At 52.4% G+C, this 26,293-nt stretch overlaps 3 protein-coding genes across 7 annotated transcripts in view; 2 read left to right on the forward strand and 1 right to left on the reverse strand.

Annotated features, from left to right (window-relative positions):
- The window catches only part of MROH1 (maestro heat like repeat family member 1), an 82,813-nt gene extending 79,473 nt beyond the window's left edge, over window positions 1–3,340 (forward strand). For 4 of the 5 annotated variants that reach the window (XM_040433189.1, XM_040433190.1, XM_040433192.1 and 1 more), the window contains exon 43: window positions 2,655–2,740. In XM_040433189.1, the coding sequence (XP_040289123.1) occupies window positions 2,655–2,740 (86 nt within the window). Of the gene's footprint in view, window positions 1–2,654 lie in introns of all 5 variants that reach the window. The other variant, XM_040433193.1, reaches the window with a different exon arrangement.
- A 3,569-nt stretch (window positions 3,341–6,909) lies between these two features.
- The window catches only part of BOP1 (BOP1 ribosomal biogenesis factor), a 29,517-nt gene continuing 10,133 nt past the window's right edge, over window positions 6,910–26,293 (reverse strand). Inside the window, exons 4-16 of the mRNA XM_040433197.1 lie at window positions 11,083–11,237; window positions 10,601–10,718; window positions 9,614–9,715; window positions 9,318–9,530; window positions 9,066–9,227; window positions 8,913–8,993; window positions 8,746–8,815; window positions 8,351–8,483; window positions 8,083–8,263; window positions 7,726–8,014; window positions 7,562–7,646; window positions 7,375–7,482; window positions 6,910–7,295 (exon numbers count right to left, since the gene is read on the reverse strand). Of these exons, the coding sequence (XP_040289131.1) occupies window positions 7,142–7,295; window positions 7,375–7,482; window positions 7,562–7,646; window positions 7,726–8,014; window positions 8,083–8,263; window positions 8,351–8,483; window positions 8,746–8,815; window positions 8,913–8,993; window positions 9,066–9,227; window positions 9,318–9,530; window positions 9,614–9,715; window positions 10,601–10,718; window positions 11,083–11,237 (1,851 nt within the window). The 3' untranslated portion in view covers window positions 6,910–7,141. The remainder of the gene's footprint in view (window positions 7,296–7,374; window positions 7,483–7,561; window positions 7,647–7,725; window positions 8,015–8,082; window positions 8,264–8,350; window positions 8,484–8,745; window positions 8,816–8,912; window positions 8,994–9,065; window positions 9,228–9,317; window positions 9,531–9,613; window positions 9,716–10,600; window positions 10,719–11,082; window positions 11,238–26,293) is intronic.
- Window positions 12,738–22,579, forward strand: SCX (scleraxis bHLH transcription factor). Its single transcript, XM_040433213.1, has 2 exons — window positions 12,738–13,774; window positions 22,219–22,579. The coding sequence occupies exons 1-2, from the start codon at window positions 13,265–13,267 to the stop codon at window positions 22,255–22,257; spliced, it is 549 nt and encodes a 182-aa protein (XP_040289147.1). The 5' UTR covers window positions 12,738–13,264; the 3' UTR covers window positions 22,258–22,579.

The following is a 26,293-nucleotide window of genomic DNA, read 5'->3' on the forward strand; positions in this document are numbered from 1 at the left end:
ATGAGTGTCATATCCAGTAAAATTGTCTTAAGCACCTTCCTAATGTCAACAATATGTTATACTCCCTGCCTGTCTGCACTGGGCCTGCCTCTGCCTTGTGTCCTGCCTGCCTGTCTGCACTGGAACCTCCTCTGGCTTGTGTCCTCCCTGCCTGGCTGCACTGGAACCTCCTCTGGCTTGTGTCCTCCCTGCCTGGCTGCACTGTTTCATCCCTGCCTGTCTGCACTGGGCCTGCCTCTGCCTTGTGTCCTCCCTGCCTGGCTGCACTGGAACCTCCTCTGGCTTGTGTCCTCCCTGCCTGGCTGCACTGGAACCTCCTCTGGCTTGTGTCCTCCCTGCCTGGCTGCACTGGGCCTGCCTCTGGCTTGTGTCCTCCCTGCCTGGCTGCACTGGGCCTGCCTCTGGCTTGTGTCCTCCCTGCCTGGCTGCACTGGGCCTGCCTCTGGCTTGTGTCCTCCCTGCCTGGCTGCACTGGGCCTGCCTCTGGCTTGTGTCCTCCCTGCCTGGCTGCACTGGGCCTTCCTCTGGCTTGTGTCCTCCCTGCCTGGCTGCACTGGGCCTGCCTCTGGCTTGTGTCCTCCCTGCCTGGCTGCACTGGGCCTGCCTCTGGCTTGTGTCCTCCCTGCCTGGCTGCACTGGGCCTGCCTCTGGCTTGTGTCCTCCCTGCCTGGCTGCACTGGGCCTGCCTCTGGCTTGTGTCCTCCCTGCCTGGCTGCACTGGGCCTGCCTCTGGCTTGTGTCCTCCCTGCCTGGCTGCACTGTTTCATCCCTGCTTGTCTGCACTGAACCTGCCTCAGCCTTGTGTCCTCCCTGCCTGGCTGCACTGTTTCATCCCTGCTTGTCTGCACTGAACCTGCCTCAGCCTTGTGTCCTCCCTGCCTGGCTGCACTGTTTCCCCCCTGCCTGGCTGCACTGGGCCTGCCTCTGGCTTGTGTCCTCCCTGCCTGGCTGCACTGGGCCTGCCTCTGGCTTGTGTCCTCCCTGCCTGGCTGCACTGGGCCTGCCTCTGGCTTGTGTCCTCCCTGCCTGGCTGCACTGGGCCTGCCTCTGGCTTGTGTCCTCCCTGCCTGGCTGCACTGGGCCTGCCTCTGGCTTGTGTCCTCCCTGCCTGGCTGCACTGGGCCTGCCTCTGCCTTGTGTCCTCCCTGCCTGGCTGCACTGGGCCTGCCTCTGCCTTGTGTCCGGCCTGTCTGCACTGAACCTGCCTCGGCCTTGTGTCCTCCCTGCCTGTCTGCACTGGAACCTCCTCTGACTTGTGTCCTCCCTGGCTGGCTGCACGGCCTTGTGTCCTCCCTCCCTGGCTGGCTGCACGGCCTTGTGTCCTCCCTCCCTGGCTGGCTGCACGGCCTTGTGTCCTCCCTCCCTGGCTGGCTGCACGGCCTTGTGTCCTCCCTCCCTGGCTGGCTGCACGGCCTTGTGTCCTCCCTCCCTGGCTGGCTGCACGGCCTTGTGTCCTCCCTCCCTGGCTGGCTGCACGGCCTTGTGTCCTCCCTCCCTGGCTGGCTGCACGGCCTTGTGTCCTCCCTCCCTGGCTGGCTGCACGGCCTTGTGTCCTCCCTCCCTGGCTGGCTGCACGGCCTTGTGTCCTCCCTCCCTGGCTGGCTGCACGGCCTTGTGTCCTCCCTCCCTGGCTGGCTGCACTGGAACCTCCTCTGACTTGTGTCCTCCCTGTCTCTGACACAGGACTGTGCCACACAGCTGGTAAATGATGATATATGGGGTCTGTACAGCAGGGGGACTTATAGGGTTTGGCTCAGAGTAGATTCCATACAATACTAACTACTCACGAATTTCCAGCAGTGACTTGTAAACCCTGTTGGGGGCGCTGCTCTGCTATGTCCCTCATCCGTACTTTACCTAATGAAGTTTTCGGGGTCGGTGCAGGATTTGTGGGTAACTGCAGGCTCTGAAGCGTCATCATTCATCTTTATGGCCTGTGTCTGATTACCGGGAACGCTGCTGTTTTCCTTCCTGTATTGCTGCGATCAGCTGAGCTGCTTCCAGGATAAGGAGATTTACAGCTGTGTAACCTGCTCCTGTGTCCCCCGGGAGCCCCTCACTCTGACTGTGGGGGCAGGAGGAAGCACAGTGATCTCATTAGGCCGTCTGTCCCGCTAACGTGCAGACGGATCTCTCAGAGCTTCCCATAGGGTCCCGTGTAAACAGCTACTGGAAGTAAGGCTGCCCAGTGCGAGCGAGCCGGGCCCCGCGCCAGAGTGTGGAGGGGTGGAAGAGGAGAGACGGGCGGAGCGCTGCAGCCGGCCAAGTCCTAACACAAAGGGATGGGGCGTCCAAGAGGAAAAATAAGACTCTATAGGTGATGGGCTGTATAGGTAGTAACTAGATTGGATGTGTGTACTGCGGAGAAGCACAGCGGTCTCCGGAGACGCAGTGCTCTTCCTTTTATTAACCCTTTATTCTTGTGCTGTCTGACCTGATTGGCTCTGGTCTATTGGGGACCACAAAAATAATCAAATCCTGGTTTTCAAATGTAACCTTATGAGGAAGATGGTCAATCGCTGGTCACTGACCCCCATTCATAAGGGGGTCACACGATGACCTCAGGGTCTACTCCTCGTCAGTGTTCACAGGCAGGATGTAGATGGTGCATTGGCTCCAGCTCTCCATGATGATGTCACCTCCTCTTTCTCCAGCTCTCATGGTCTTGTTGAAGGATCCGGTCCCGTCTGTGCGAATTAAAGCGTCTGAGACCATGGGCCGATTGGTCAAGTTTGCCTGATGTCGGAAGACAGAACCACAACACCCATGATCCAAGCTGCTCCTCCGCGATGAGGGCTGAGCTTCGTTCTAGCACATTCCGAGCTTCCCTCGTGTCACCAGCATGTGATGTCCCGCGTCTCGTCTGCCTTCTCTTACCTCCTGGATCTGCTCACATTGACTTGAGGTCGTTCCTGAAGACCAGAAGCCTTGTGTTGGCCATGATGGTTACAGACTTGCTGCAATAAAGACTTTGTGGGTTGCAAGTCCTGATCGTTGGGCCCCTGTGACCCGCCTTGTTTTGTGTAGGTTCCTCGTCTGTGGTGGGGTGTGTGTATATTTGGCTACGTCCACGTTGCTGTATATTTCAGAATGATGGGGCTTTTCTATTGTTTTGGCCTTGGAAGCATCAGAAAATATGACTATATTATTTTCACTATGTTGGCGAGTTGTGTATTAAGCTCAGGCGCAGTGTCTAAGGCCGCGGCCGCTCCGTCACGTGAAGGTGGAATTTCAAATGTTCCTTATTGGCAGGAGATGTGTAAGTATCAGACATGCCAAATATTATTATTATAGCGTTATGGAGGAGACCCGCCTGGATGGGACGCAACACCGGTCACAGAGCGATGAAGTGACGTGAGGCCTCCGGTGATGGGTGCCGTATTCTCATTCAGAATAAACAACTCTTTACACTATAAAAATATCCACCATGGCAGCTGGCCTCCTCAGTGTCTGGAGTTCACCCTCCGCAGAAGTCACCCTCCGGCACATGAATGATTTCCGCGTTTGCAGAGATAGAAAAAAATTCCAAGTGGGTTTAACTGCATGACAACGGGGGTTAAACCTGCAAATCCACAGTCAGACTGGCCCTGGATTTTAATACCGCCTAAGGCCCAGTTCACGTCTGTGTTTGGCAGATCCGGCCGGGAACAGACTGATGGAATCCTGTCCAGCCCTACTCACTATAATGAGGAACGGTGGACGCATTATAGTGAATGGGGCCGTCTGGTAGTATCCGGCAGAGGGTCAGAGATTACTGCAGCCCCGAGGACTGAACTTATACCGTTAGGTGCAGAATGATCGCAGTCTGACTCCACTAATGGGTCTAAAAAACTGGGAAATAACTCATGACTGGTTACAGCCGAGTAACGGGCAACTAACAGCCAGGACGTGCACGCTGATAACTAGGTGGAATTGACTTATGTAGTGAAGGGCGGTGTTCACATTAATAGCAGCGAGGAGGTCAGGGAGTGCGGTCATTGGTGTCCATTATGGCCTGTATTTAAAGGAGGAGGGCGGCGAATGTTGCACCTACTGGTTTTAGCCCACGCTCAGCGGGAAAAATGGGTCGTTCCAGACATCGGACCAAAGAAATAAGAACTTTGACCAAGAAGTTGATTGGAGACTGGAAAACACAAAGAGCAGAAAATAACTGGCTGCTCGGCTAAAATGATCCACAATGCTTTAAAATGGCAAAAAAAAAACAACTAAACCTGTGGTAGGAAAAGAAATACCGCCATCCATGTAGACGATAGAATAACAGAAATGGGAAAGACGCAGAATGGGTGGGGGATGGGTCTCATACTCTGCAGTCGGCCTATTTATCACATACCAGGCGCCATGGACCAGGATACTGGAGCCAGTCCATTTATCACGGACCAGAGTCGGCCCATTTATCATGGACCAGGATACTGGAGTCAGCCTATTTATCGCACAGCAGGTGCCATGGACCAGGATACTGAAGTCGGCCCATTTATCATGGACCAGGATGCTGGAGTCGGCCCATTTATTGCACAGCAGGCGCCATGGAACAGGATACTAAAGTCGGCCCATTTATCGCAGACCAGGATACTGGAGTCGGCCCATTTATTGCACAGCAGGCGCCATGGACCAGGATACTGGAGTCGGCCCATTTACCACATACCAGACGCCATGGACCAGGATACTGGAGTTGGTCCATTTATTGCACAGCAGGCACCATGGACCAGGATACTGAAGTCAGCCCATTTATCGCAGACCAGGATACTGGAGTCGGTCCATTTATCACATACCAGGCGCCAGGATACTGGAGTCGGCCCATTTATTGCACAGCAGGCGCCATGGAACAGGATACTGAAGTCGGCCCATTTATCGCAGACCAGGATACTGGAGTCGGCCCATTTATTGCACAGCAGGCGCCATGGAACAGGATACTGAAGTCGGCCCATTTATCGCGGACCAGGATACTGGAGTCGGCCCATTTATTGCACAGCAGGCGCCATGGACCAGGATACTGGAGTCGGTCCATTTACCACATACCAGGCGCCAGGATACTGGAGTCAGCCCATTTATCGCGGACCAGGATGCTGGAGTTGGTCCATTTATTGCACAGCAGGCGCCATGGAACAGGATACTGGAGTCAGCCCATTTATTGCACAGCAGGCGCCATGGAACAGGATACTGGAGTCAGCCCATTTATTGCACAGCAGGCGCCATGGAACAGGATACTGGAGTCAGCCCATTTATTGCACAGCAGGCGCCATAGAACAGGATACTGGAGTCAGCCCATTTATTGCACAGCAGGCGCCATGGAACAGGATACTGAAGTCGGCCCATTTATCGCGGACCAGGATACTGGAGTCGGCCCATTTATTGCACAGCAGGCGCCATGGACCAGGATACTGGAGTCGGTCCATTTACCACATACCAGGCGCCAGGATACTGGAGTCGGCCCATTTATGACGGACCAGGATGCTGGAGTTGGTCCATTTATTGCACAGCAGGCGCCATGGAACAGGATACTGGAGTCAGCCCATTTATCGCAGACCAGGATACTGGAGTCGGCCCATTTATTGCACAGCAGGCGCCATGGACCAGGATACTGGAGTCGGTCCATTTACCAGGCGCCAGGATACTGAAGTCGGCCCATTTATCGCGGACCAGGATACTGGAGTCGGCCCATTTATTGCACAGCAGGCGCCATGGAACAGGATACTGGAGTCAGCCCATTTATTGCACAGCAGGCGCCATAGAACAGGATACTGGAGTCAGCCCATTTATTGCACAGCAGGCGCCATAGAACAGGATACTGGAGTCAGCCCATTTATCGCGGACCAGGATACTGGAGTCAGCCCATTTATTGCACAGCAGGCACCATGGACCAGGATGCTGGAGTCGGTCCATTTATCACATACCAGGCGCCAGGATACTGGAGTCGGCCCATTTATTGCACAGCAGGCGGCATGGACCAGGATACTGGAGTCAGCCCATTTATCGCACAGCAGTTGCCATGGACCAGGATACTGGAGTCAGCCCATTTATCGCACAGCAGTTGCCATGGACCAGGATGCTGGTATGCGATAAATGGGCCGACAGCAGGTGCCATGGACCAGGATACTGGAGTCGGCCCATTTATCACATACCAGGCCCTGATGTCATGACACGGCCGCCCAGACGTGTGCAGTGTTGGCTGGCAGTTGTCAGAGATAAAGGGTCTACAACTAAAGATCACTTATTAACAGAAAAGCCAAATCTGGAAACGGCTTTCCGCTTATGGTGGGAATATTCAAGATTGTAACGGAAAACAAACGCCGCCGATTACTCCTTTTTCAGTTTAAAAATTGCGATTTAGTTCATGTTTTCATTTGGAGCTGAATGTGCAGCCCCCGGCGGATAAAGGCTGGCATCAGGAGGAGCTTCTCTGTTTTACTGCTGTCATTTTGGACACGACCACTGCCTTCTACTACACTTTAGGATCTCTGCTTGCTGTCATTAAATGGAAGCATGCTTGTTACATTGTGTCAGCGGGATTAGGTCAGTGAAGATTTCCAGCTTCTGCCAGTAAGCAGAGATCTTAAATACAGCCAGGAAGCTCACTGGATGATGATCCTGCAATGTGTTTATGTCTTGGTATGAGCCCCCATATTCCAGCAGAGGGCGCACGCACAAAGCTCCATTACACGAGGACCCGGCGCCCTCCATAAAGCTCCGGATAAGGGCTCACGCACATGGATACCAAGAAAGTGTATGTCGCCATTTTTTTTTATCCTGCAGAAATGTCCTGTCCACAGCCGATCTGCAAAAATCACAGATTGGGTGCGGACCAAAAGTACATGCGTGTGCACGTGGCCTAACGGAGCACAGGGAAGACCCCCAGCGACTTATCACACTTCAGCTGGCACACGCCTTCTAGTCCGCAGGAGTTAATAGCACATGGCTTCTCGTGTGATGACCAGTCCAGCTGGACTAACCCTAACCGCACACAGATGGGGATGGTGCGGCAGCGCTGAGGAGACATCCTACTGGTCGCATGAGAAGTTTTATTACAACACAAACCTTCATACAAAGTGTATATACAGGAAGGATGAAGCCCCCATATCAGCCCTCCATTGCCTACCAGATGGAGGAACATGACTGGGGCGTCTTGTCTGAAGTCAGTCTCTGGTTACGTGAAGAGCCGGACTGTGCCGTCAGCTCCAGAAGAAAAGACCCATGGCTGTGTGGGGTGGAAGACGACATCCAAGACGCCCAGGTCCCGGGTGATGTGGTGTCCTCGGAGAACTTTCACAGGCACAATGAGCGGATTCTGCAGGAGGTCGCTGCACGAGAAGAGGGGACACATCAGAAAATCCCCCCCATAGCGCGTACACAGAGACGCAGGCGAGGCGTCGCACTTACTTGTACACCATGCCATGACACACAATGACACTGCCATCATCAGATCCAGAGGCGAAGAGCGGGTACTGTCGGTGGAAGGACACAGCCCTCAGAGCTTTCTTGTGATGTCTGGAAAACACACAACATCTGAGCGGCAGCTCCACTGTACGAAGACCCCCATCACAGGACCACCGCTCACGAGACATACCTGAGGACCTTGTAAGGCTTGGTGGAGAGATCCATGTCAAACCAGCCCAGCTTGGAGTCGTAACTTCCATAGATCAGATTGTCACCTGGAAGAGACGAGACTGACGTGACTGCCGGAACACACAGAGGCAGCGTTCAGCATCACCCCCATCGTCCTGCGCTCACCTCCAGGGTGCACAGCCATGCTGGAGATCCACTTGCAGTTGGCGAGCAGCTTCTTGGTCAGCTCCTGCTTCAGCAGATTGTAGACTCTTATATACCTCTGAGTGGCCACAAAGAAGAAGGGCCGGGTGGGGTGGAACTGGACTCGCTGGACCTGACCTTTGCTTTTGCGGAACGGGTTTTGGCTGCGTCTGCGGCTTAACTGATGTATGAGAACTTGAGAGTTGCCGTTATCCGGGAGAACCACCGCAAAATAGTCCCCGCGTCCGTGCCACGTCACCTGCTTGACTGCCTGCGGGGAGAGACACGGTGAGTGTAAGGAGCAGCCGCAGGGGGCGTCACCCCTCGTTGAGAGTCTACCTTCTCATGGTGGATTCGGAGCCGCAGTCCCTGCTCATAATCTGCCCCCTCCGCTGCCACCCAGGTCACTGGCTGCTTCTTCTGCTCCTCCGGCGCTTCGAACGCCTCCACATGCTGATCGGTGGAACTGCAGAGAAGACGGTCTCCAAGGCTGGGGTTCAGGACGACGACTGAGCGCTCCCTGAGGGGAAACAGTCAACATGTCAGGACGTACAGCAACGTACGAATCCTATACCCAGACAGCACCGCTGTGGTCAGGGATACTCACACACATGCAGCCACCAGCACCAGCGACGTGTTTGGGTTCCAGCTCACACTTTTTATGGCCCCGTCCAGACGAACAGTTTTCATACAACGACCAGAGCAAACTTCCCAGAAGCGGAGCGTGGAGTCATCAGAGCCTAGGGTGCAAAACAGTGGTGTCACCCACATCTGACACCCCGGGGATCGGAGGAGGGCTCCCCATGTCATGTACCAGCTGCCTCCGTGAGGCATGAATTACAGTAAGAGTCCGGAAATCCTGATAACCCAGCGTGGGCCACAGCCTGACACTGGGCTATCAGGACCTCAGGGGCAGTCTATGGGAACCATCCTCCCACAACATGGGGGGCGCTCCTTGAAGAACTGAGTGTGAATGGTTACCGATTCCTTGAGTCCACGTACCTGAGACGATCCACTGACCGGATGGGGAGACACTGATACAGCGCACAAGGTCTGTGTGCCCCCGATAAACCTGACGGAGCAAGCAGAGGGGAGAACAGTCAGGGCAAGGGACAGGAGAGATGGTGGACGAGGGGGCAGCAAGACGTTTGGATGGACTGAGGACTCACCATGGACTGTGTGGTGGGGAACGGCTGCAGATCTTGGGGTTTGGGTAGTTTGGGGATCAGATCCTCAGGATCCACATTGACCTGGTCAATAAAAGAATACAGATGAGACGGACACTCCTGGAAGTGCAGCGCTCACGTCTGGGGGTCACTTACCCTCATCTTTCTCTGGCGAGGACACAAGTACAGGTCCAGGCAGCGCTCAAACCTCTCATGTATGAAGCGGGAGTACGCAGGAACGACGCGCAGGGAACTGTGCGGCTTGGGAAGGAACGACAGCTTCCGGTCTTCGGGGTCCTGCTGCTCCCAAGCCAATTTCTAGAGGAAGGAGGAGACCATGGACATGAAGACGCCTCATGATATGCAGCACTTGGGACACAGTATGGAGGGTCACCACAGACGTCCCACCTCCTCCTCTGTCATCAGGTACTCCGGAGGGGGGTTGTAGGACTCCTCATGTCCTGGGAGCCGCAGCTTTGGAGCAGGAACGTGCATTTTGTGCCGCCCTAGTATGGCATTCGGATCCTCTTGAGCCCACAGGTCATAGTAACTTGGGGCATCATCTCGAGGCTTCCGCGGATGGATCCAGCCCATCTTAATGGCATGAACCAACTTGGAAACCTAAAGGCAGAAAAGATCCATAATGTCATCACAGCAGAGGTTCCGCAGCAGGAGCAGCAGCAGGAACCAAGGGCTTAAATGACCTTCTCCTTCTCAATCAGGGATGGAATGAAGCTCTTCTTGTCCGCTGGTCGGTTGGTGACTGGGTGGATCATGGTCTCATGGCTGAAGAAATCCACCGATGGCTGCAAGAAGAACAAAAGGGTCGTGAGACAGAAGAACCCGCCAGGAGCCACGCGGCCCCCGCAGACAACACAGCAGGAAAATACACGGTCACCCCACCATCATCCAGAACGTCTTCACCCAACTGTCAGCGTCCAGCTGAAGGAGACGAGAACAGTCCGAGGTGCCGCCAAAAACATGATGCAGCGTCAGTCACATAAGCCAAAAAGCAGACTGCACCGCTCCAGACTATGCCGTATCTCCTCCAAATAAAGCTTCTGGAGGAACCCCGAGGGGTTACAACACTCTCACCTTCCTAGTAGTCACAGCAGCCCCTCCATAATGACTCCCCAGTAACTGTCTCCTCAGTACTAAGGAGGTGGGGGGGGGACTGCTGGGACTAATAAAGGAGGGGGAGTTACGGGAGGCCTGCTGCGGCTACTAGAGGGGGGGAGGAGTTAAAGGAGGCCTGCAGCGACTACTAGGGGGGGAGGAGTTACGGGAGGCCTGCAGCGACTACTGGTGGGGAGGAGGAGTTACGGGAGGCCTGCTGCGACTACTGGTGGGGAGGAGGAGTTACGGGAGGCCTGCTGCGACTACTGGTGGGGAGGAGGAGTTACGGGAGGCCTGCTGCGACTACTGGTGGGGAGGAGGAGTTACGGGAGGCCTGCTGCGACTACTGGTGGGGAGGAGGAGTTACGGGAGGCCATCTGCAACTACTAGAGGGGAGGAGGAGTTACGGGAGGCCTGCTGCGACTACTGGTGGGGAGACTGTTAGAGTCCCTGACTACGGGTCATGTAAAAGGGAACAGTGTAGACTCGCCTTCCTGTGTGTTGGCTTTGAACCTTTGGGACTGGCTCCTAAACCCGGAAGACTTCTGAACAGACATGAAGTATGGTCAACGTACCTGGTACGGGTCAAAGTTCACGTCTCCAAACTGTCCTCTTTGCAGCCGGTCAACCAGATCCACCTGCTCATCCGTGAGTTTTATGTCCCGACTGGTCTTCTTATCGTGAACGGTTCGCCTGTAAAGAGACAGACCTTATAAGAAATCCCTCCACAGTCGGACCAGGCGCCCATTCCCTCCACAGTCGGACCAGGCGCCCATTCCCTCCACAGTCGGACCAGGCGCCCATTCCCTCCACAGTCGGACCAGGCGCCCATTCCCTCCACAGTCGGACCAGGCGCCCATTCCCTCCACAGTCGGACCAGGCGCCCATTCCCTCCACAGTCGGACCAGGCGCCCACCCCCAATGCTGGATGGGTAGGTCATTCCAGTCCAGATGTCAATAGCCCTGTATCCGAAATAGGACCTGTCCGGCTCTTGCACCCAATGACAGGGTCTACCCTGCACTAGTGGATGGCGGCCCTGACCTCCAGTACACTCACCAGTAATCCGGATTCTCCATCTTGTCCAGAAATTCTTCCAGTTGGTCCTTATTCCTCAGAGGCTTGAAGATCTTCTTCCCGTCCAGATCGTACCCGATGTGAGGGAAGTCCTTGTACCACTCCATGGGGATATTCCCAACCGTGTTCCTGATGTCCTGCAATGGGGAGAAGAGACCGTTACAATGAGACGACAGCGTGTTATAGAGCAGGAGGAGCTGAGCAGATATTATATATAAAGAGAACCTGTCACCGTGTAATCTGCAGGCAGCCTGTTATAGAGCAGGAGGAGCTGAGCAGATTATATATAAAGAGAACCTGTCACCATGTAATCTGCAGGCAGCGTGTTATAGAGCAGGAGGAGCTGAGCAGATTATATATAAAGAGAACATGTCACCGTATAATCTGCAGGCAGCGTGTTATAGAGCAGGAGGAGCTGAGCAGATTATATACAGAGAACCTGTCACCGTGTAATCTGCAGGCAGTGTGTTATAGAGCAGGAGGAGCTGAGCAGATCATATACAGAGAACCTGTCACCGTGTAATCTGCAGGCAGTGTGTTATAGAGCAGGAGGAGCTGAGCAGATTATATATAAAGAGAACCAGTCACCATGTAATCTGCAGGCAGTGTGTTATAGAGCAGGAGGAGCTGAGCAGATTATATATATAAAAGAGAACCTGTCACCATGTAATCTGCAGGCAGCGTGTTATAGAGCAGGAGGAGCTGAGCAGATTATATATATATATATATATATATAAAAGAGAACCTGTCACCATGTAATCTGCAGGCAGAGTGTTATAGAACAGGAGGAGCTGAGCAGATTATATATATAAAAGAGAACCTGTCACCATGTAATCTGCAGGCAGCGTGTTATAGAGCAGGAGGAGCTGAGCAGATTATATATATAAAAGAGAACCTGTCACCATGTAATCTGCAGGCAGCATGTTATAGAGCAGGAGGAGCTGAGCAGATTATATATAAAGAGAACCTGTCACCGTGTAATCTGCAGGCCGTGTGTTATAGAGCAGGAGGAGCTGAGCAGATTATATATAGAGAGAACCTGTCACCATGTAATCTGCAGGCAGCGTGTTATAGAGCAGGAGGAGCTGAGCAGATTATATATAAAGAGGACCTGTCACCATGTAATCTGCAGGCAGCGTGTTATAGAGCAGGAGGAGCTGAGCAGATTATATATAAAGGGCAGACGCGGCTCTACAGACTATCAGCACAACTATGGGGGGGGGGGGGGGCTGTGCGGACACGAGATGATGGGAGTGATGCACTGCAGGTAACCAACGTACTTATGATGGAGCCGGGTGCCCTGTCTCAGCTGACACCTGGCACTTGTCCCCCACCCTGGTAATTCTCTGACAACCCTGGTGCCAAAGATGCAGACACAAGGGCCTGACAACCACAAAACCCTACAGCTGGAGGACACAGGAGCACTGGAGGTAGTCAGCTCACTCCTGGCACCATTAACTCTTCGGCCCTGGATGGTGACCGGACTCTGTGTGAGGACAAACCCGCCAGAAGAGATGGAGCCTTTTATATGAATCCCCAGGGTGGCATCCATGACCTAAATGGCATGTGCGGCGATTTCCCTCGATGCATGCGCATAGTCACTTGTGACCTGGCCCATTGACTGTAATGGGTCAGTGTTCGGTCCGCTCTGCTAACACAGCGCATGGAGCGTAGACACAACTCTGCAGCATCTGACCCAATGACCGCACAGAAAGGACAAAAAGTTCATTAAAAACTCATTCTTCCCAGTCTACGGGCGAATTACGAAATGTGGCGGACACCAGGAACTATTTGAGGGAGCGATAAGGGTTAACGCTGCGCCTCGTTAAGCAGCACAGGCCAGTCTAGGCTGTTAAATCCCACAGCCGTCTGGGGACTCCCTTCCCCCTCATCCAGCTTCCGATGGAGCCCCCCTCACTCGTGTCTGCTGCCGGCTGAGGGAGGAACCAGACTCACTCTCAAGGGTCACTATAAAAAGTCATTCACAGCTGCAGCTCCGCCAGACGGCTGCACTCCACACGTGTGAGACAGGAGGACGCAGAGACGATGGACAGAGCCGCAGAGGCAGAGAGGCAGTGACAGAACAGAGGCGGATCCTGGGTCACAGGTGGACAGCATCGCGACAGCCTAGGACGCTCACCTACCCGCTGCCCTCTGCTACATCATGTCTTTTGCAATGCTCCGCCATGCCCCTCCTGCCCGCTTCCTCTACCCGGACATCAGCATGCTCTCCGATGATGAGGACAGCGGCAGCGACAGCTCAGGCTGCGGCGACAAAGGCTTCCATCACTCTAGTGGCGGTGGCAAAAGGGCAGATAAAAAGTGTCCGCGACTGCAGCGAGAACCACGTCAGCGACATACGGCCAACGCCCGAGAGAGGGACCGGACCAACAGCGTCAACACCGCCTTCACAGCCCTGCGCACACTCATCCCTACAGAGCCCGCCGACCGCAAACTCTCCAAAATAGAGACTCTACGACTGGCATCAAGCTACATCTCACACCTTGGAAATGTACTACTGCTCGGAGACACATGTGGAGATGGGCAACCCTGTCACACGAGTGCCCCATACTACCAGCTTCACCCGACCACAGCCAGCCCCAAGCACAGGGAGCACGAGCAAGGCCAACCCAAACAGATCTGCACCTTCTGCCTCAGCAACCAGAGGAAGATGGTGAGTACCAAAAACTGAGGAAAAAAAATGTCTGCTTATGTCACCTCACAGCAGCCACACATACACCCGGGGGGACATGCCGCCAATAGCCAGGACAAACGGACATGTAAGGAGCCATCAGTGCTCCTCACCATAAGATCCATCCAAACTTCATATAATCCCCCGACAAGCATTCTCCAAGTGTCCAATCCATCATCACCGGGTGCTTTAGCCCTAAAAATCCCACCCAGACTTCAGAAATCACTATAGGGAAACAGGTGCACAAAGAAAGCCAGGTGAAGAGAAACTTCTGCTCCACCTCATACTATACACATTACTACAGGTGAGGACTAGAAGAAGGTCTGCTCCACCTCATACTATACACATTACTATAGGTGAGGACTAGAAGAAGTGTCTGCTCCACCTCACCGTCCTCCTGGAGACCTCACCTCATACCATACACATTACTACAGGTGAGGACTAGAAGTGTCTGCTCCACCTCACCGTCCTCCTGGAGACCTCACCTCATACTATACACATTACTACAGGTGAGGACCAGAAGGTCTGCTCCACCTCACCGTCCTCCTGGAGACCTCACCTCATACTATACACATTACTACAGGTGAGGACTAGAAAGTCTGCTCCACCTCACCGTCCTCCTGGAGACCTCACTTCATACTATACACATTACTACAGGTGAGGACTAGAGGTCTGCTCCACCTCATACCATACACATTACTACAGGTGAGGACTAGAAGGTCTTCTCCACCTCATACTATACACATTACTACAGGTGAGGACTAGAAGAAGGTCTGCTCCACCTCACAGTCCTCCTGGAGGCCTCACCTCATACTATACACATTACTACAGGTGAGGACTAGAAGAAGGTCTGCTCCACCTCACACCATACACATTACTACAGGTGAGAACTGGAAGAGTCTGCTCCACCTCACCTCATACCATACACATTACTACAGGTGAGGACTAGAAGGTCTGCTCCACCTCATACTATACACATTACTACAGGTGAGGACTAAGCAGGTCTGCTCCACCTCACCTCATACCATACACATTACTACAGGTGAGGACTAGAAGGTCTGCTCCACCTCATACTATACACATTACTACAGGTGAGGACTAAGCAGGTCTGCTCCACCTCACCGTCCTCCTGGAGATCGCACCTCATACCATACACATTACTACAGATGAGGACTAGAAGTGTCTGCTCCACCTCACCGTCCTGAAGACCTCACCTCATACCATACACATTACTACAGGTGAGGACTAGAAGTGTCTGCTCCACCTCACCGTCCTCCTGGAGACCTCACCTCATACCATACACATTACTACAGGTGAGGACTAGAAGGTCTGCTCCACCTCACCGTCCTCCTGGAGACCTCACCTCATACCATACACATTACTACAGGTGAGGACTAGAAGGTCTGCTCCACCTCACCGTCCTCCTGGAGACCTCACCTCATACCATACACATTACTACAGGTGAGGACTAGAAGGTCTGCTCCACCTCACCTCATACTATACACATTACTACAGGTGAGGACTAGAAGCGTCTGCTCCATCTCACCGTCCTCCTGGAGACCTCACCTCATACCATACACATTACTACAGGTGAGGACTAGAAGAGTCTGCTCCACCTCATACCATACACATTACTACAGGTGAGGACTAGAAAGTCTGCTCCACCTCACCGTCCTCCTGGAGACCTCACCTCATACTATACACATTACTACAGGTGAGGACTAGAGGTCTGCTCCACCTCATACCATACACATTACTACAGGTGAGGACTAGAAGGTCTGCTCCACCTCATACCATACACATTACTACAGGTGAGGACTAGAAAGTCTGCTCCACCTCACCGTCCTCCTGGAGACCTCACCTCATACTATACACATTACTACAGGTGAGGACTAGAGGTCTGCTCCACCTCATACCATACACATTACTACAGGTGAGGACTAGAAGAAGGTTTGCTCCACCTCACAGTCCTCCTGGAGGCCTCACCTTATACTATACACATTACTACAGGTGAGGACTAGAAGAAGGTCTGCTCCACCTCATACCATACACATTACTACAGGTGAGGACTAAGCAGGTCTCCTCCACCTCACCTCATACCATACACATTACTACAGGTGAGGACTAGAAGGTCTGCTCCACCTCATACTATACACATTACTACAGGTGAGGACTAAGCAGGTCTGCTCCACCACACCTCATACCATACACATTACTACAGGTGAGGACTAGAAGGTCTGCTCCACCTCACCGTCCTCCTGGAGACCTCACCTCATACCATACACATTACTACAGGTGAGGACTAGAAGGTCTGCTCCACCTCACCTCATACCATACACATTACTACAGGTGAGGACTAGAAGCGTCTGCTCCATCTCACCGTCCTCCTGGAGACCTCACCTCATACCATACACATTACTACAGGTGAGGACTAGAAGAGTCTGCTCCACCTTTCAGACTTGAAGTAATACTCCGGGTGACACTAGAGGGTCTCTGTTACATTAATGCGACATTTGGGACATGCTCCTCATACCGCACTCGTGGAGTTACTGACCATGGCCCCCATTACAACCCTCAGCTATGGTGGTATTACACCCTCTCTGCTGGTTATAACCCCCTTCCCCCATCTCACACGTGGACTGAGACACTCATCGTTGTTGTCTGCTGGTGGAGTAGTGCCGGCCGTCTGCTGTGTATGGTGGGCAGCTGGCACCCGGGGTCTCTGCATCTCCCCCATCTCCGGTCACTTTCATTCAGTCTATTGACTTTTAAGCAGGAGGGCAGGCTGGCGGAGAGCAGGGGGCCACGTCTCTGGGGGCACATAGGGCAGCGTGCCCACTCCGCCGTCCTCACACAGAAACGCTTTGTAAATCTGAGGAGGCTTTGCCCAAAGTTTCCATTTTTAAGTGGATTGTAAAATGTGGAAAGAGAGAATACCAGAGCGGTGACGGCATGAGGAGCGTCAGGAGCCACAGACAGCAGCGGCCCCACAGACGGGGCGACGCTGGTCACACTACTTATAACTGATGTGGGGGAGGGGCGTATGACAGGTGCAGCCTGCAGGGCTGGGATCTGACAGTCCAGGCCCAAAGCCTGAGGCTGCACTACTGACTGCACCTGATGGCGGTCAGTAGGAGAAAGGAGTTGTCAGACCGCCTGGCACGTAGAGGGTCTTACAGGGGTCGTCCCAGGACACAGAATGGAGAAGTGGTGGAGCGCGCGCCGGGGCCCCTCTAATCTCCAGAAATAGGAGTCTACATCGGTCGGACCCCCGCCATCAGATACATACTATTATCCTGTGGGTACATACGGCGCATGACACTTCTGAAGACTCATGACCCCATACTTATCACAGCTGAGGGTTTGTTACATTACACTGAAGCACACAGCAGCGCTCGCCCTTATTACTGGCCAATCAAACACTGGTTCTAAGGAGGGCGGGGCCAGCGGTGGAGGGTGCGGCGGGCAGGCAGAGCGTGTACACACAGCGACATCGCGTGTAACATCGAGACAGCGCTGAGTACGCCTGACGAAGGAACCAAAGAAACACCGATCCTCTACTGTGTAGGGTGAGGCGGAGCTGTGACCCGAGGTGAAGGCGGCCCTCACGCATCATCCGCACAGAGGCAAAAGGGTTAGGTCCATAGGACAGCTAGTAAGACCCAACTTACCCCGCACTCACCAAAAGGGGCAAATTATTATACCGCAGTACACTGCAGCTCTAGCCCTTATTACACCGCAGCTCTAGCCGTTATTATACCGCAGTACACTGCAGCTCTACCTGTTATTATACCGCAGCTCTAGCCGTTATTACACCGCAGCTCTAGCCGTTATTATACCACAGTACACTGCAGCTCCAGCCGTTATTACACCGCAGCTCCAGCCGTTATTACACCGCAGCTCTAGCCGTTATTACACCGCAGCTCTAGCCGTTATTACACCGCAGCTCCAGCCGTTATTACACCGCAGCTCCAGCCGTTATTACACCGCAGCTCTAGCCGTTATTACACCGCAGTATACCGCAGCTCTAGCCGTTATTACACCGCAGTATACCGCAGCTCTAGCCGTTATTACACCGCAGCTCTAGCCGTTATTACACCGCAGTATACCGCAGCTCTAGCCGTTATTACACCGCAGCTCCAGCCGTTATTACACCGCAGCTCCAGCCGTTATTACACCGCAGCTCCAGCCGTTATTACACCGCAGCTCCAGCCGTTATTACACCGCAGCTCCAGCCGTTATTACACCGCAGCTCTAGCCGTTATTACACCGCAGTATACTGCAGCTCTAGCCGTTATTACACAGCAGTATACCGCAGCTCTAGCTGTTATTACACCGCAGTATACCGCAGCTCTAGCCGTTATTACACCGCAGTATACCGCAGCTCTAGCCGTTATTATACCGCAGCTCTAGCCATTATTATACCACAGCTCTAGCCGTTATTACACCGCAGCTCTAGCCGTTATTACACCGCAGTATATACCGCAGCTCTAGCCATTATTACACCGCAGCTCTAGCCGTTATTACACCGAAGTATACCGCAGCTCTAGCCGTTATTACACCGCAGTATACCGCAGCTCTAGCTGTTATTACACCGCAGTATACCGCAGCTCTAGCCGTTATTACACCGCAGTATACCGCAGCTCTAGCCGTTATTATACCGCAGCTCTAGCCGTTATTATACCGCAGCTCTAGCCGTTATTACACCGCAGTATACCGCAGCTCTAGCTGTTATTACACCGCAGTATACCGCAGCTCTAGCCGTTATTACACCGCAGTATACCGCAGCTCTAGCCGTTATTATACTGCAGCTCTAGCCATTATTACACCGCAGCTCTAGCCGTTATTACACCGCAGTATACCGCAGCTCTAGCCGTTATTACACCGCAGCTCCAGCCGTTATTACACCGCAGCTCTAGCCGTTATTACACCGCAGTATACCGCAGCTCTAGCCGTTATTACACCGCAGTATACCGCAGCTCTAGCCGTTATTACACCGCAGCTCTAGCCGTTATTACACCGCAGTATACTGCAGCTCTAGCTGTTATTACACCGCAGTATACCGCAGCTCTAGCCGTTATTACACCGCAGCTCCAGCCGTTATTACACCGCAGCTCTAGCCGTTATTACACCGCAGTATACTGCAGCTCTAGCTGTTATTACACCGCAGTATACCGCAGCTCTAGCCGTTATTACACCGCAGCTCCAGCCGTTATTACACCGCAGCTCCAGCCGTTATTACACCGCAGCTCTAGCCGTTATTACACCGCAGTATACCGCAGCTCTAGCTGTTATTACACCGCAGTATACCGCAGCTCTAGCCGTTATTATACCGCAGCTCTAGCCATTATTATACCGCAGCTCTAGCCGTTATTACACCGCAGCTCTAGCCGTTATTACACCGCAGTATACCGCAGCTCTAGCCGTTATTACACCGCAGTATACCGCAGCTCTAGCTGTTATTACACCGCAGTATACCGCAGCTCTAGCCGTTATTACACCGCAGTATACTGCAGCTCTAGCCGTTATTACACCGCAGCTCTAGCCATTATTATACCGCAGCTCTAGCCATTATTACACCGCAGTATACCGCAGCTCTAGCAGTTATTATACCGCAGCTCTAGCAGTTATTACACCGCAGTATACCGCAGCTCTAGCCGTTATTACACCGCAGTATACCGCAGCTCTAGCCGTTATTATACCGCAGTTCTAGCCGTTATTATACCGCAGCTCTAGCCGTTATTACACCGCAGTATACCGTAGCTCTAGCCGTTATTACACCGCAGTATACTGCAGCTCTAGCCGTTATTATACCGCAGCTCTAGCAGTTATTATACCGCAGCTCTAGCCGTTATTACACCGCAGTATACCGCAGCTCTAGCCGTTATTACACCGCAGTATACTGCAGCTCTAGCCGTTATTACACCGCAGTATACTGCAGCTCTAGCCGTTATTATACCGCAGCTCTAGCCGTTATTACACAGCAGCTCTAGCAGTTATTACACCGCAGTATACTGCAGCTCTAGCCGTTATTACACAGCAGTATACCGCAGCTCTAGCTGTTATTACACCGCAGTATACCGCAGCTCTAGCCGTTATTATACCGCAGCTCTAGCCATTATTATACCGCAGCTCTAGCCGTTATTACACCGCAGTATACCGCAGCTCTAGCCGTTATTACACCGCAGTATACCGCAGCTCTAGCTGTTATTACACCGCAGTATACCGCAGCTCTAGCCGTTATTACACCGCAGTATACTGCAGCTCTAGCCGTTATTATACCGCAGCTCTAGCCGTTATTATACCGCAGCTCTAGCCATTATTATACCGCAGCTCTAGCCATTATTACACCGCAGTATACCGCAGCTCTAGCAGTTATTATACCGCAGCTCTAGCAGTTATTACACCGCAGTATACCGCAGCTCTAGCCGTTATTATACCGCAGTATACCGCAGCTCTAGCCGTTATTATACCGCAGTTCTAGCCGTTATTATACCGCAGCTCTAGCCGTTATTATACCGCAGCTCTAGCCGTTATTACACCGCAGTATACCGTAGCTCTAGCCGTTATTACACCGCAGTATACTGCAGCTCTAGCCGTTATTATACCGCAGCTCTAGCAGTTATTATACCGCAGCTCTAGCCGTTATTACACCGCAGTATACCGCAGCTCTAGCCGTTATTATACCGCAGTTCTAGCCGTTATTATACCGCAGCTCTAGCCGTTATTATACCGCAGCTCTAGCCGTTATTATACCGCAGTATACCGCAGCTCTAGCCGTTATTATACCGCAGTTCTAGCCGTTATTATACCGCAGCTCTAGCCGTTATTATACCGCAGCTCTAGCCGTTATTACACCGCAGTATACCGTAGCTCTAGCCGTTATTACACCGCAGTATACTGCAGCTCTAGCCGTTATTATACCGCAGCTCTAGCAGTTATTATACCGCAGCTCTAGCCGTTATTACACCGCAGTATACTGCAGCTCTAGCCGTTATTACACCGCAGTATACCGCAGCTCTAGCCGTTATTACACCGCAGTATACTGCAGCTCTAGCCGTTATTACACCGCAGCTCTAGCCGTTATTACACCGCAGTATACCGCAGCTCTAGCCGTTATTACACCGCAGTATACCGCAGCTCTAGCCGTTATTACACCGCAGTATACTGCAGCTCTAGCCGTTATTATACCGCAGCTCTAGCCGTTATTATACCGCAGCTCTAGCCGTTATTATACCGCAGCTCTAGCCGTTATTACACCGCAGTATACCGCAGCTCTAGCCGTTATTACACCGCAGTATACTGCAGCTCTAGCCGTTATTACACCGCAGTATACCGCAGCTCTAGCCGTTATTACACCGCAGTATACCGCAGCTCTAGCCGTTATTACACTGCAGTATACTGCAGCTCTAGCCGTTATTACACCGCAGCTCTAGCCGTTATTACACCGCAGTATACCGCAGCTCTAGCCGTTTTTATACCGCAGCTCTAGCCGTTATTATACCGCAGTATACCGCAGCTCTAGCCATTATTACACCGCAGCTTTAGCCGTTATTATACCGCAGCTCTAGCCATTATTACACCGCAGTATACCGCAGCTCTAGCCATTATTACACCGCAGTATACCGCAGCGCTAGCCATTATACCGCAGCTTTACCGGTTATTATACCGCAGTACACTGCAGCTCTAGCCGTTATTACACCGCAGCTCTAGCAGTTATTACACCGCAGCTCTAGCCGTTATTACACCGCAGCTCTAGCCGTTATTACACCGCAGCTCTAGCCGTTATTACACCGCAGTATACCGCAGCGCTAGCCGTTATTATACCGCAGTATACCGCAGCTTTACCGGTTATTATACCGCAGTACACTGCAGCTCTAGCCGTTATTACACCGCAGTATACCGCAGCTCTAGCCGTTATTACACCGCAGCTCTAGCCGTTATTATACCGCAGCTCTAGCCGTTATTACACCGCAGTATACCGCAGCGCTAGCCGTTATTATACCGCAGTATACCGCAGCTTTACCGGTTATTATACCGCAGTACACTGCAGCTCTAGCAGTTATTACACCGCAGCTCTAGCTCTCATTCATGCTGTGGGTTAGTCTGGATCCTGTGCACTGGATGGTGCAATCCTCCATTATATTGTGTGTGGTCACGCTGCGCCTCTATCCAGCCCCCCCCCCTCCCCGCGCCTCCTTTCTCCTCACGCACTCCCCGCTCTATAAATCTCCGCTCTGGGCGCTGGTAGCAGATATTATTTCACGGTTACAGAGATGGAAAGTAAATTCCTTCAAAATAACGTATTCGAAGGCCGCACTAGACATGCACACGGCAGCGCCCCCTACAGGCCACACAGGGGACGGGCGCCTGGGGCCCATCCTGATCTCTCTGGGAATTAACCCCGTCCTTCATTCTCTCTGCAGGGCAAGGATCGAGAAAGGAAGACGACCATCAGAACCTAGTGAAGGCTGCGGGGGAGCACAGACCCCCAGCGACATCCTGAAACCACACAGCGTGCCATAAGGGGGAGAAGAGGCGCCCCCAAATCCAGCGCCCCCCCGAGCCTCCTCGCCGGACGAAGCGCCGCCTTCTCAGAATAAGAGCTAGTGGAGGTCAAGGGGTCGCGCATATCCCAGCCGTGGACCAGCGACTACACAGATAAACCTGTATCTATGGAGGTCACCCCCCAGATAGAGGGAACCTGAAGGGTCACTCCTCAGAGACACTATGTATGGTGGGGGGCACAGGACTGGACCCCCCATGTGTACCTGTCATGTCTGTCACCTCAATAAAGAGATGTTGTCTATTTACATGGCCAGTACAGTCCGCATCCTTGATGAGGCCTGCGTACAGATGTAGCAGAGCCGAGGCGGTCATCTGCTGCCGTGGTTATAGGGGCTTCTCCGAGTCCACACACTGGTGTGATAAGCAGGGGGTCTGACCCGAGGAGCCCTCCATTACCCACAGGGGCCACATATTATAAGCCTCCAATACTCCTACATGAGGAGACGTCTTGCCCACCACAGGGGGGAAACCAAGATGAGGAGTCACCCCGAAAGCTGCGCAGAGCTGGACAAGAGGAATCCGACATTTCATCTCTACCGCCATAGCATGTAAGGTGGGCGGGGAGAACCATAGCCCCTCCCACAAGAGGGCAACAAGTCAATGTCCTAAAAGGGACCAGTCACCTCCTGACGCATCTTTCATACAACACATACAATAGGTCATCCCATCCCTCAGTTATTGCTACTAGAAAATGACTAATCAGTCAGTAACAATTCTTCAGTCTCAGACTGACTGGATGAGGTCAGACTGTGCAGACACCCCACTGGGGGCCCCAGGGCCCAACTCCGTAACAACAACTGAGGGATAGAACAACAGAGTTGTAGGAAAAGATGTTCCACAATTATTACATGGAGAACATTAGAGGATGTGAGAGGATGACTGTAGGGCAGGAGAATACAGTCTATTGCCCCCTGTTATCAGCCATTTCAGGGTACAGGATGACTGTAGGACAGGAGAATACAGTCTATTGCCCCCTGTTATCAGCCATTTCAGAGGAGAGGATGACTGTAGGACAGGAGAATACAGTCTATTGCTCCCTGTTATCAGCCATTTCAGGGGAGAGGATGACTGTAGGACAGGAGAATACAGTCTATTGCTCCCTGTTATCAGCCATTTCAGGGGAGAGGATGACTGTAGGACAGGGGAATACAGTCTATTGCTCCCTGTTATCAGCCATTTCAGGGGAGAGGATGACTGTAGGACAGGGGAATACAGTCTATTACTCCCTGTTATCAGCCATGTCAGGGGGAGAGGATGACTGTAGGACAGGAGAATACAGTCTATTGCCCCCTGTTATCAGCCATTTCAGGGGAAAGGATGACTGTAGGACAGGAGAATACAGTCTATTGCTCCCTGTTATCAGCCATTTCAGGGGAGAGGATGACTGTAGGACAGGAGAATACAGTCTATTGCTCCCTGTTATCAGCCATTTCAGGGGAGAGGATGACTGTAGGACAGGGGAATACAGTCTATTGCTCCCTGTTATCAGCCATTTCTGGGGAGAGGATGACTGTAGGACAGGAGAATACAGTCTATTGCTCCCTGTTATCAGCCATTTCAGGGGAGAGGATGACTGTAGGACAGGGGAATACAGTCTATTGCTCCCTGTTATCAGCCATTTCAGGGGAGAGGATGACTGTAGGACAGGGGAATACAGTCTATTACTCCCTGTTATCAGCCATTTCAGGGGAGAGGATGACTGTAGGACAGGAGAATACAGTCTATTGCTCCCTGTTATCAGCCATTTCAGGGGAAAGGATGACTGTAGGACAGGAGAATACAGTCTATTGCCCCCTGTTATCAGCCATTTCAGGGGGAGGATTACTGTAGGACAGGAGAATACAGTCTATTGCCCCCTGTTATCAGCCATTTCAGGGGAGAGGATGACTGTAGGACAGGAGAATACAGTCTATTGCCCCCTGTTATCAGCCATTTCAGGGGAAAGGATGACTGTAGGACAGGAGAATACAGTCTATTGCCCCCTGTTATCAGCCATTTCAGGGGGAGGATTACTGTAGGACAGGAGAATACAGTCTATTGCCCCCTGTTATCAGCCATTTCAGGGGGAGGATTACTGTAGGACAGGAGAATACAGTCTATTGCCCCCTGTTATCAGCCATTTCAGGGGAAAGGATGACTGTAGGACAGGAGAATACAGTCTATTGCCCCCTGTTATCAGCCATTTCAGGGGAGAGGATGACTGTAGGACAGGAGAATACAGTCTATTGCCCCTGTTATCAGCCATTTCAGGGGGGGGGAGGATGACTGTAGGACAGGAGAATACAGTCTATTGCCCCCTGTTATCAGCCATTTCAGAGGAGAGGATGACTGTAGGACAGGAGAATACAGTCTATTGCCCCCTGTTATCAGACATTTCAGGGGAGAGGATGACTGTAGGACAGGAGAATACAGTCTATTGCCCCCTGTTATCAGACATTTCAGGGGAGAGGATGACTGTAGGACAGGAGAATACAGTCTATTGTCCCCTGTTATCAGCCATTTCAGAGGAGAGGATGACTGTAGGACAGGAGAATACAGTCTATTGCTCCCTGTTATCAGCCATTTCAGAGGAGAGGATGACTGTAGGACAGGAGAATACAGTCTATTGCCCCCTGTTATCAGCCATTTCAGAGGAGAGGATGACTGTAGGACAGGAGAATACAGTCTATTGCCCCCTGTTATCAGCCATTTCAGGGGAGAGGATGACTGTAGGACAGGAGAATACAGTCTATTGCCCCCTGTTATCAGCCATTTCAGGGGAGAGGATGACTGTAGGACAGGAGAATACAGTCTATTGCCCCCTGTTATCAGCCATTTCAGGGGAGAGGATGACTGTAGGACAGGAGAATACAGTCTATTGCCCCCTGTTATCAGCCATTTCAGGGGAGAGGATGACTGTAGGACAGGAGAATACAGTCTATTGCTCCCTGTTATCAGCCATTTCAGTGGAGAGGATGACTGTAGGACAGGAGAATACAGTCTATTGCCCCCTGTTATCAGCCATTTCAGGGGAGAGGATGACTGTAGGACAGGAGAATACAGTCTATTGCCCCCTGTTATCAGCCATTTCAGGGGAGAGGATGACTGTAGGACAGGAGAATACAGTCTATTGCCCCCTGTTATCAGCCATTTCAGGGGAGAGGATGACTGTAGGACAGGAGAATACAGTCTATTGCCCCCTGTTATCAGCCATTTCAGGGCAGAGGATGACTGTAGGACAGGAGAATACAGTCTATTGCCCCCTGTTATCAGCCATTTCAGGGCAGAGGATGACTGTAGGACAGGAGAATACAGTCTATTGCCCCCTGTTATCAGCCATTTCAGGGGGGAGGATGACTGTAGGACAGGAGAATACAATCTATTGCCCCCTGTTATCAGCCATTTCAGGGGAGAGGATGACTGTAGGACAGGAGAATACAGTCTATTGCCCCCTGTTATCAGCCATTTCAGGGGAGAGGATGACTGTAGGACAGGAGAATACAGTCTATTGCTCCCTGTTATCAGCCATTTCAGGGGAGAGGATGACTGTAGGACAGGAGAATACAGTCTATTGCCCCCTGTTATCAGCCATTTCAGAGGAGAGGATGACTGTAGGACAGGAGAATACAGTCTATTGCCTCCTGTTATCAGCCATTTCAGAGGAGAGGATGACTGTAGGACAGGAGAATACAGTCTATTGCCCCCTGTTATCAGCCATTTCAGGGGGAGGATGACTGTAGGACAGGAGAATACAGTCTATTGCCCCCTGTTATCAGCCATGTCAGGTAGAGGATGACTGTAGGACAGGAGAATACAGTCTATTGCCCCCTGTTATCAGCCATGTCAGGTAGAGGATGACTGTAGGACAGGAGAATACAGTCTATTGCCTCCTGTTATCAGCCATTTCAGGGGAGAGGATGACTGTAGGACAGGAGAATACAGTCTATTGCCCCC

The sequence above is a fragment of the Bufo bufo genome, chromosome 5 (genome assembly GCF_905171765.1).
Source record: "Bufo bufo chromosome 5, aBufBuf1.1, whole genome shotgun sequence".
NCBI classification, from domain to species: Eukaryota; Metazoa; Chordata; class Amphibia; order Anura; family Bufonidae; genus Bufo; species Bufo bufo.

Coding starts and splice junctions, on each gene's coding strand:
- SCX (XM_040433213.1), top strand. CDS start 13,265: ATGTCTTTTGCAATGCTCCGCCATGCCCCTCCTGCCCGCTTCCTCTAC. Junction 13,775..22,218: donor TCAGCAACCAGAGGAAGATG/GTGAGTACCAAA, acceptor TTCTCTCTGCAG/GGCAAGGATCGAGAAAGGAA.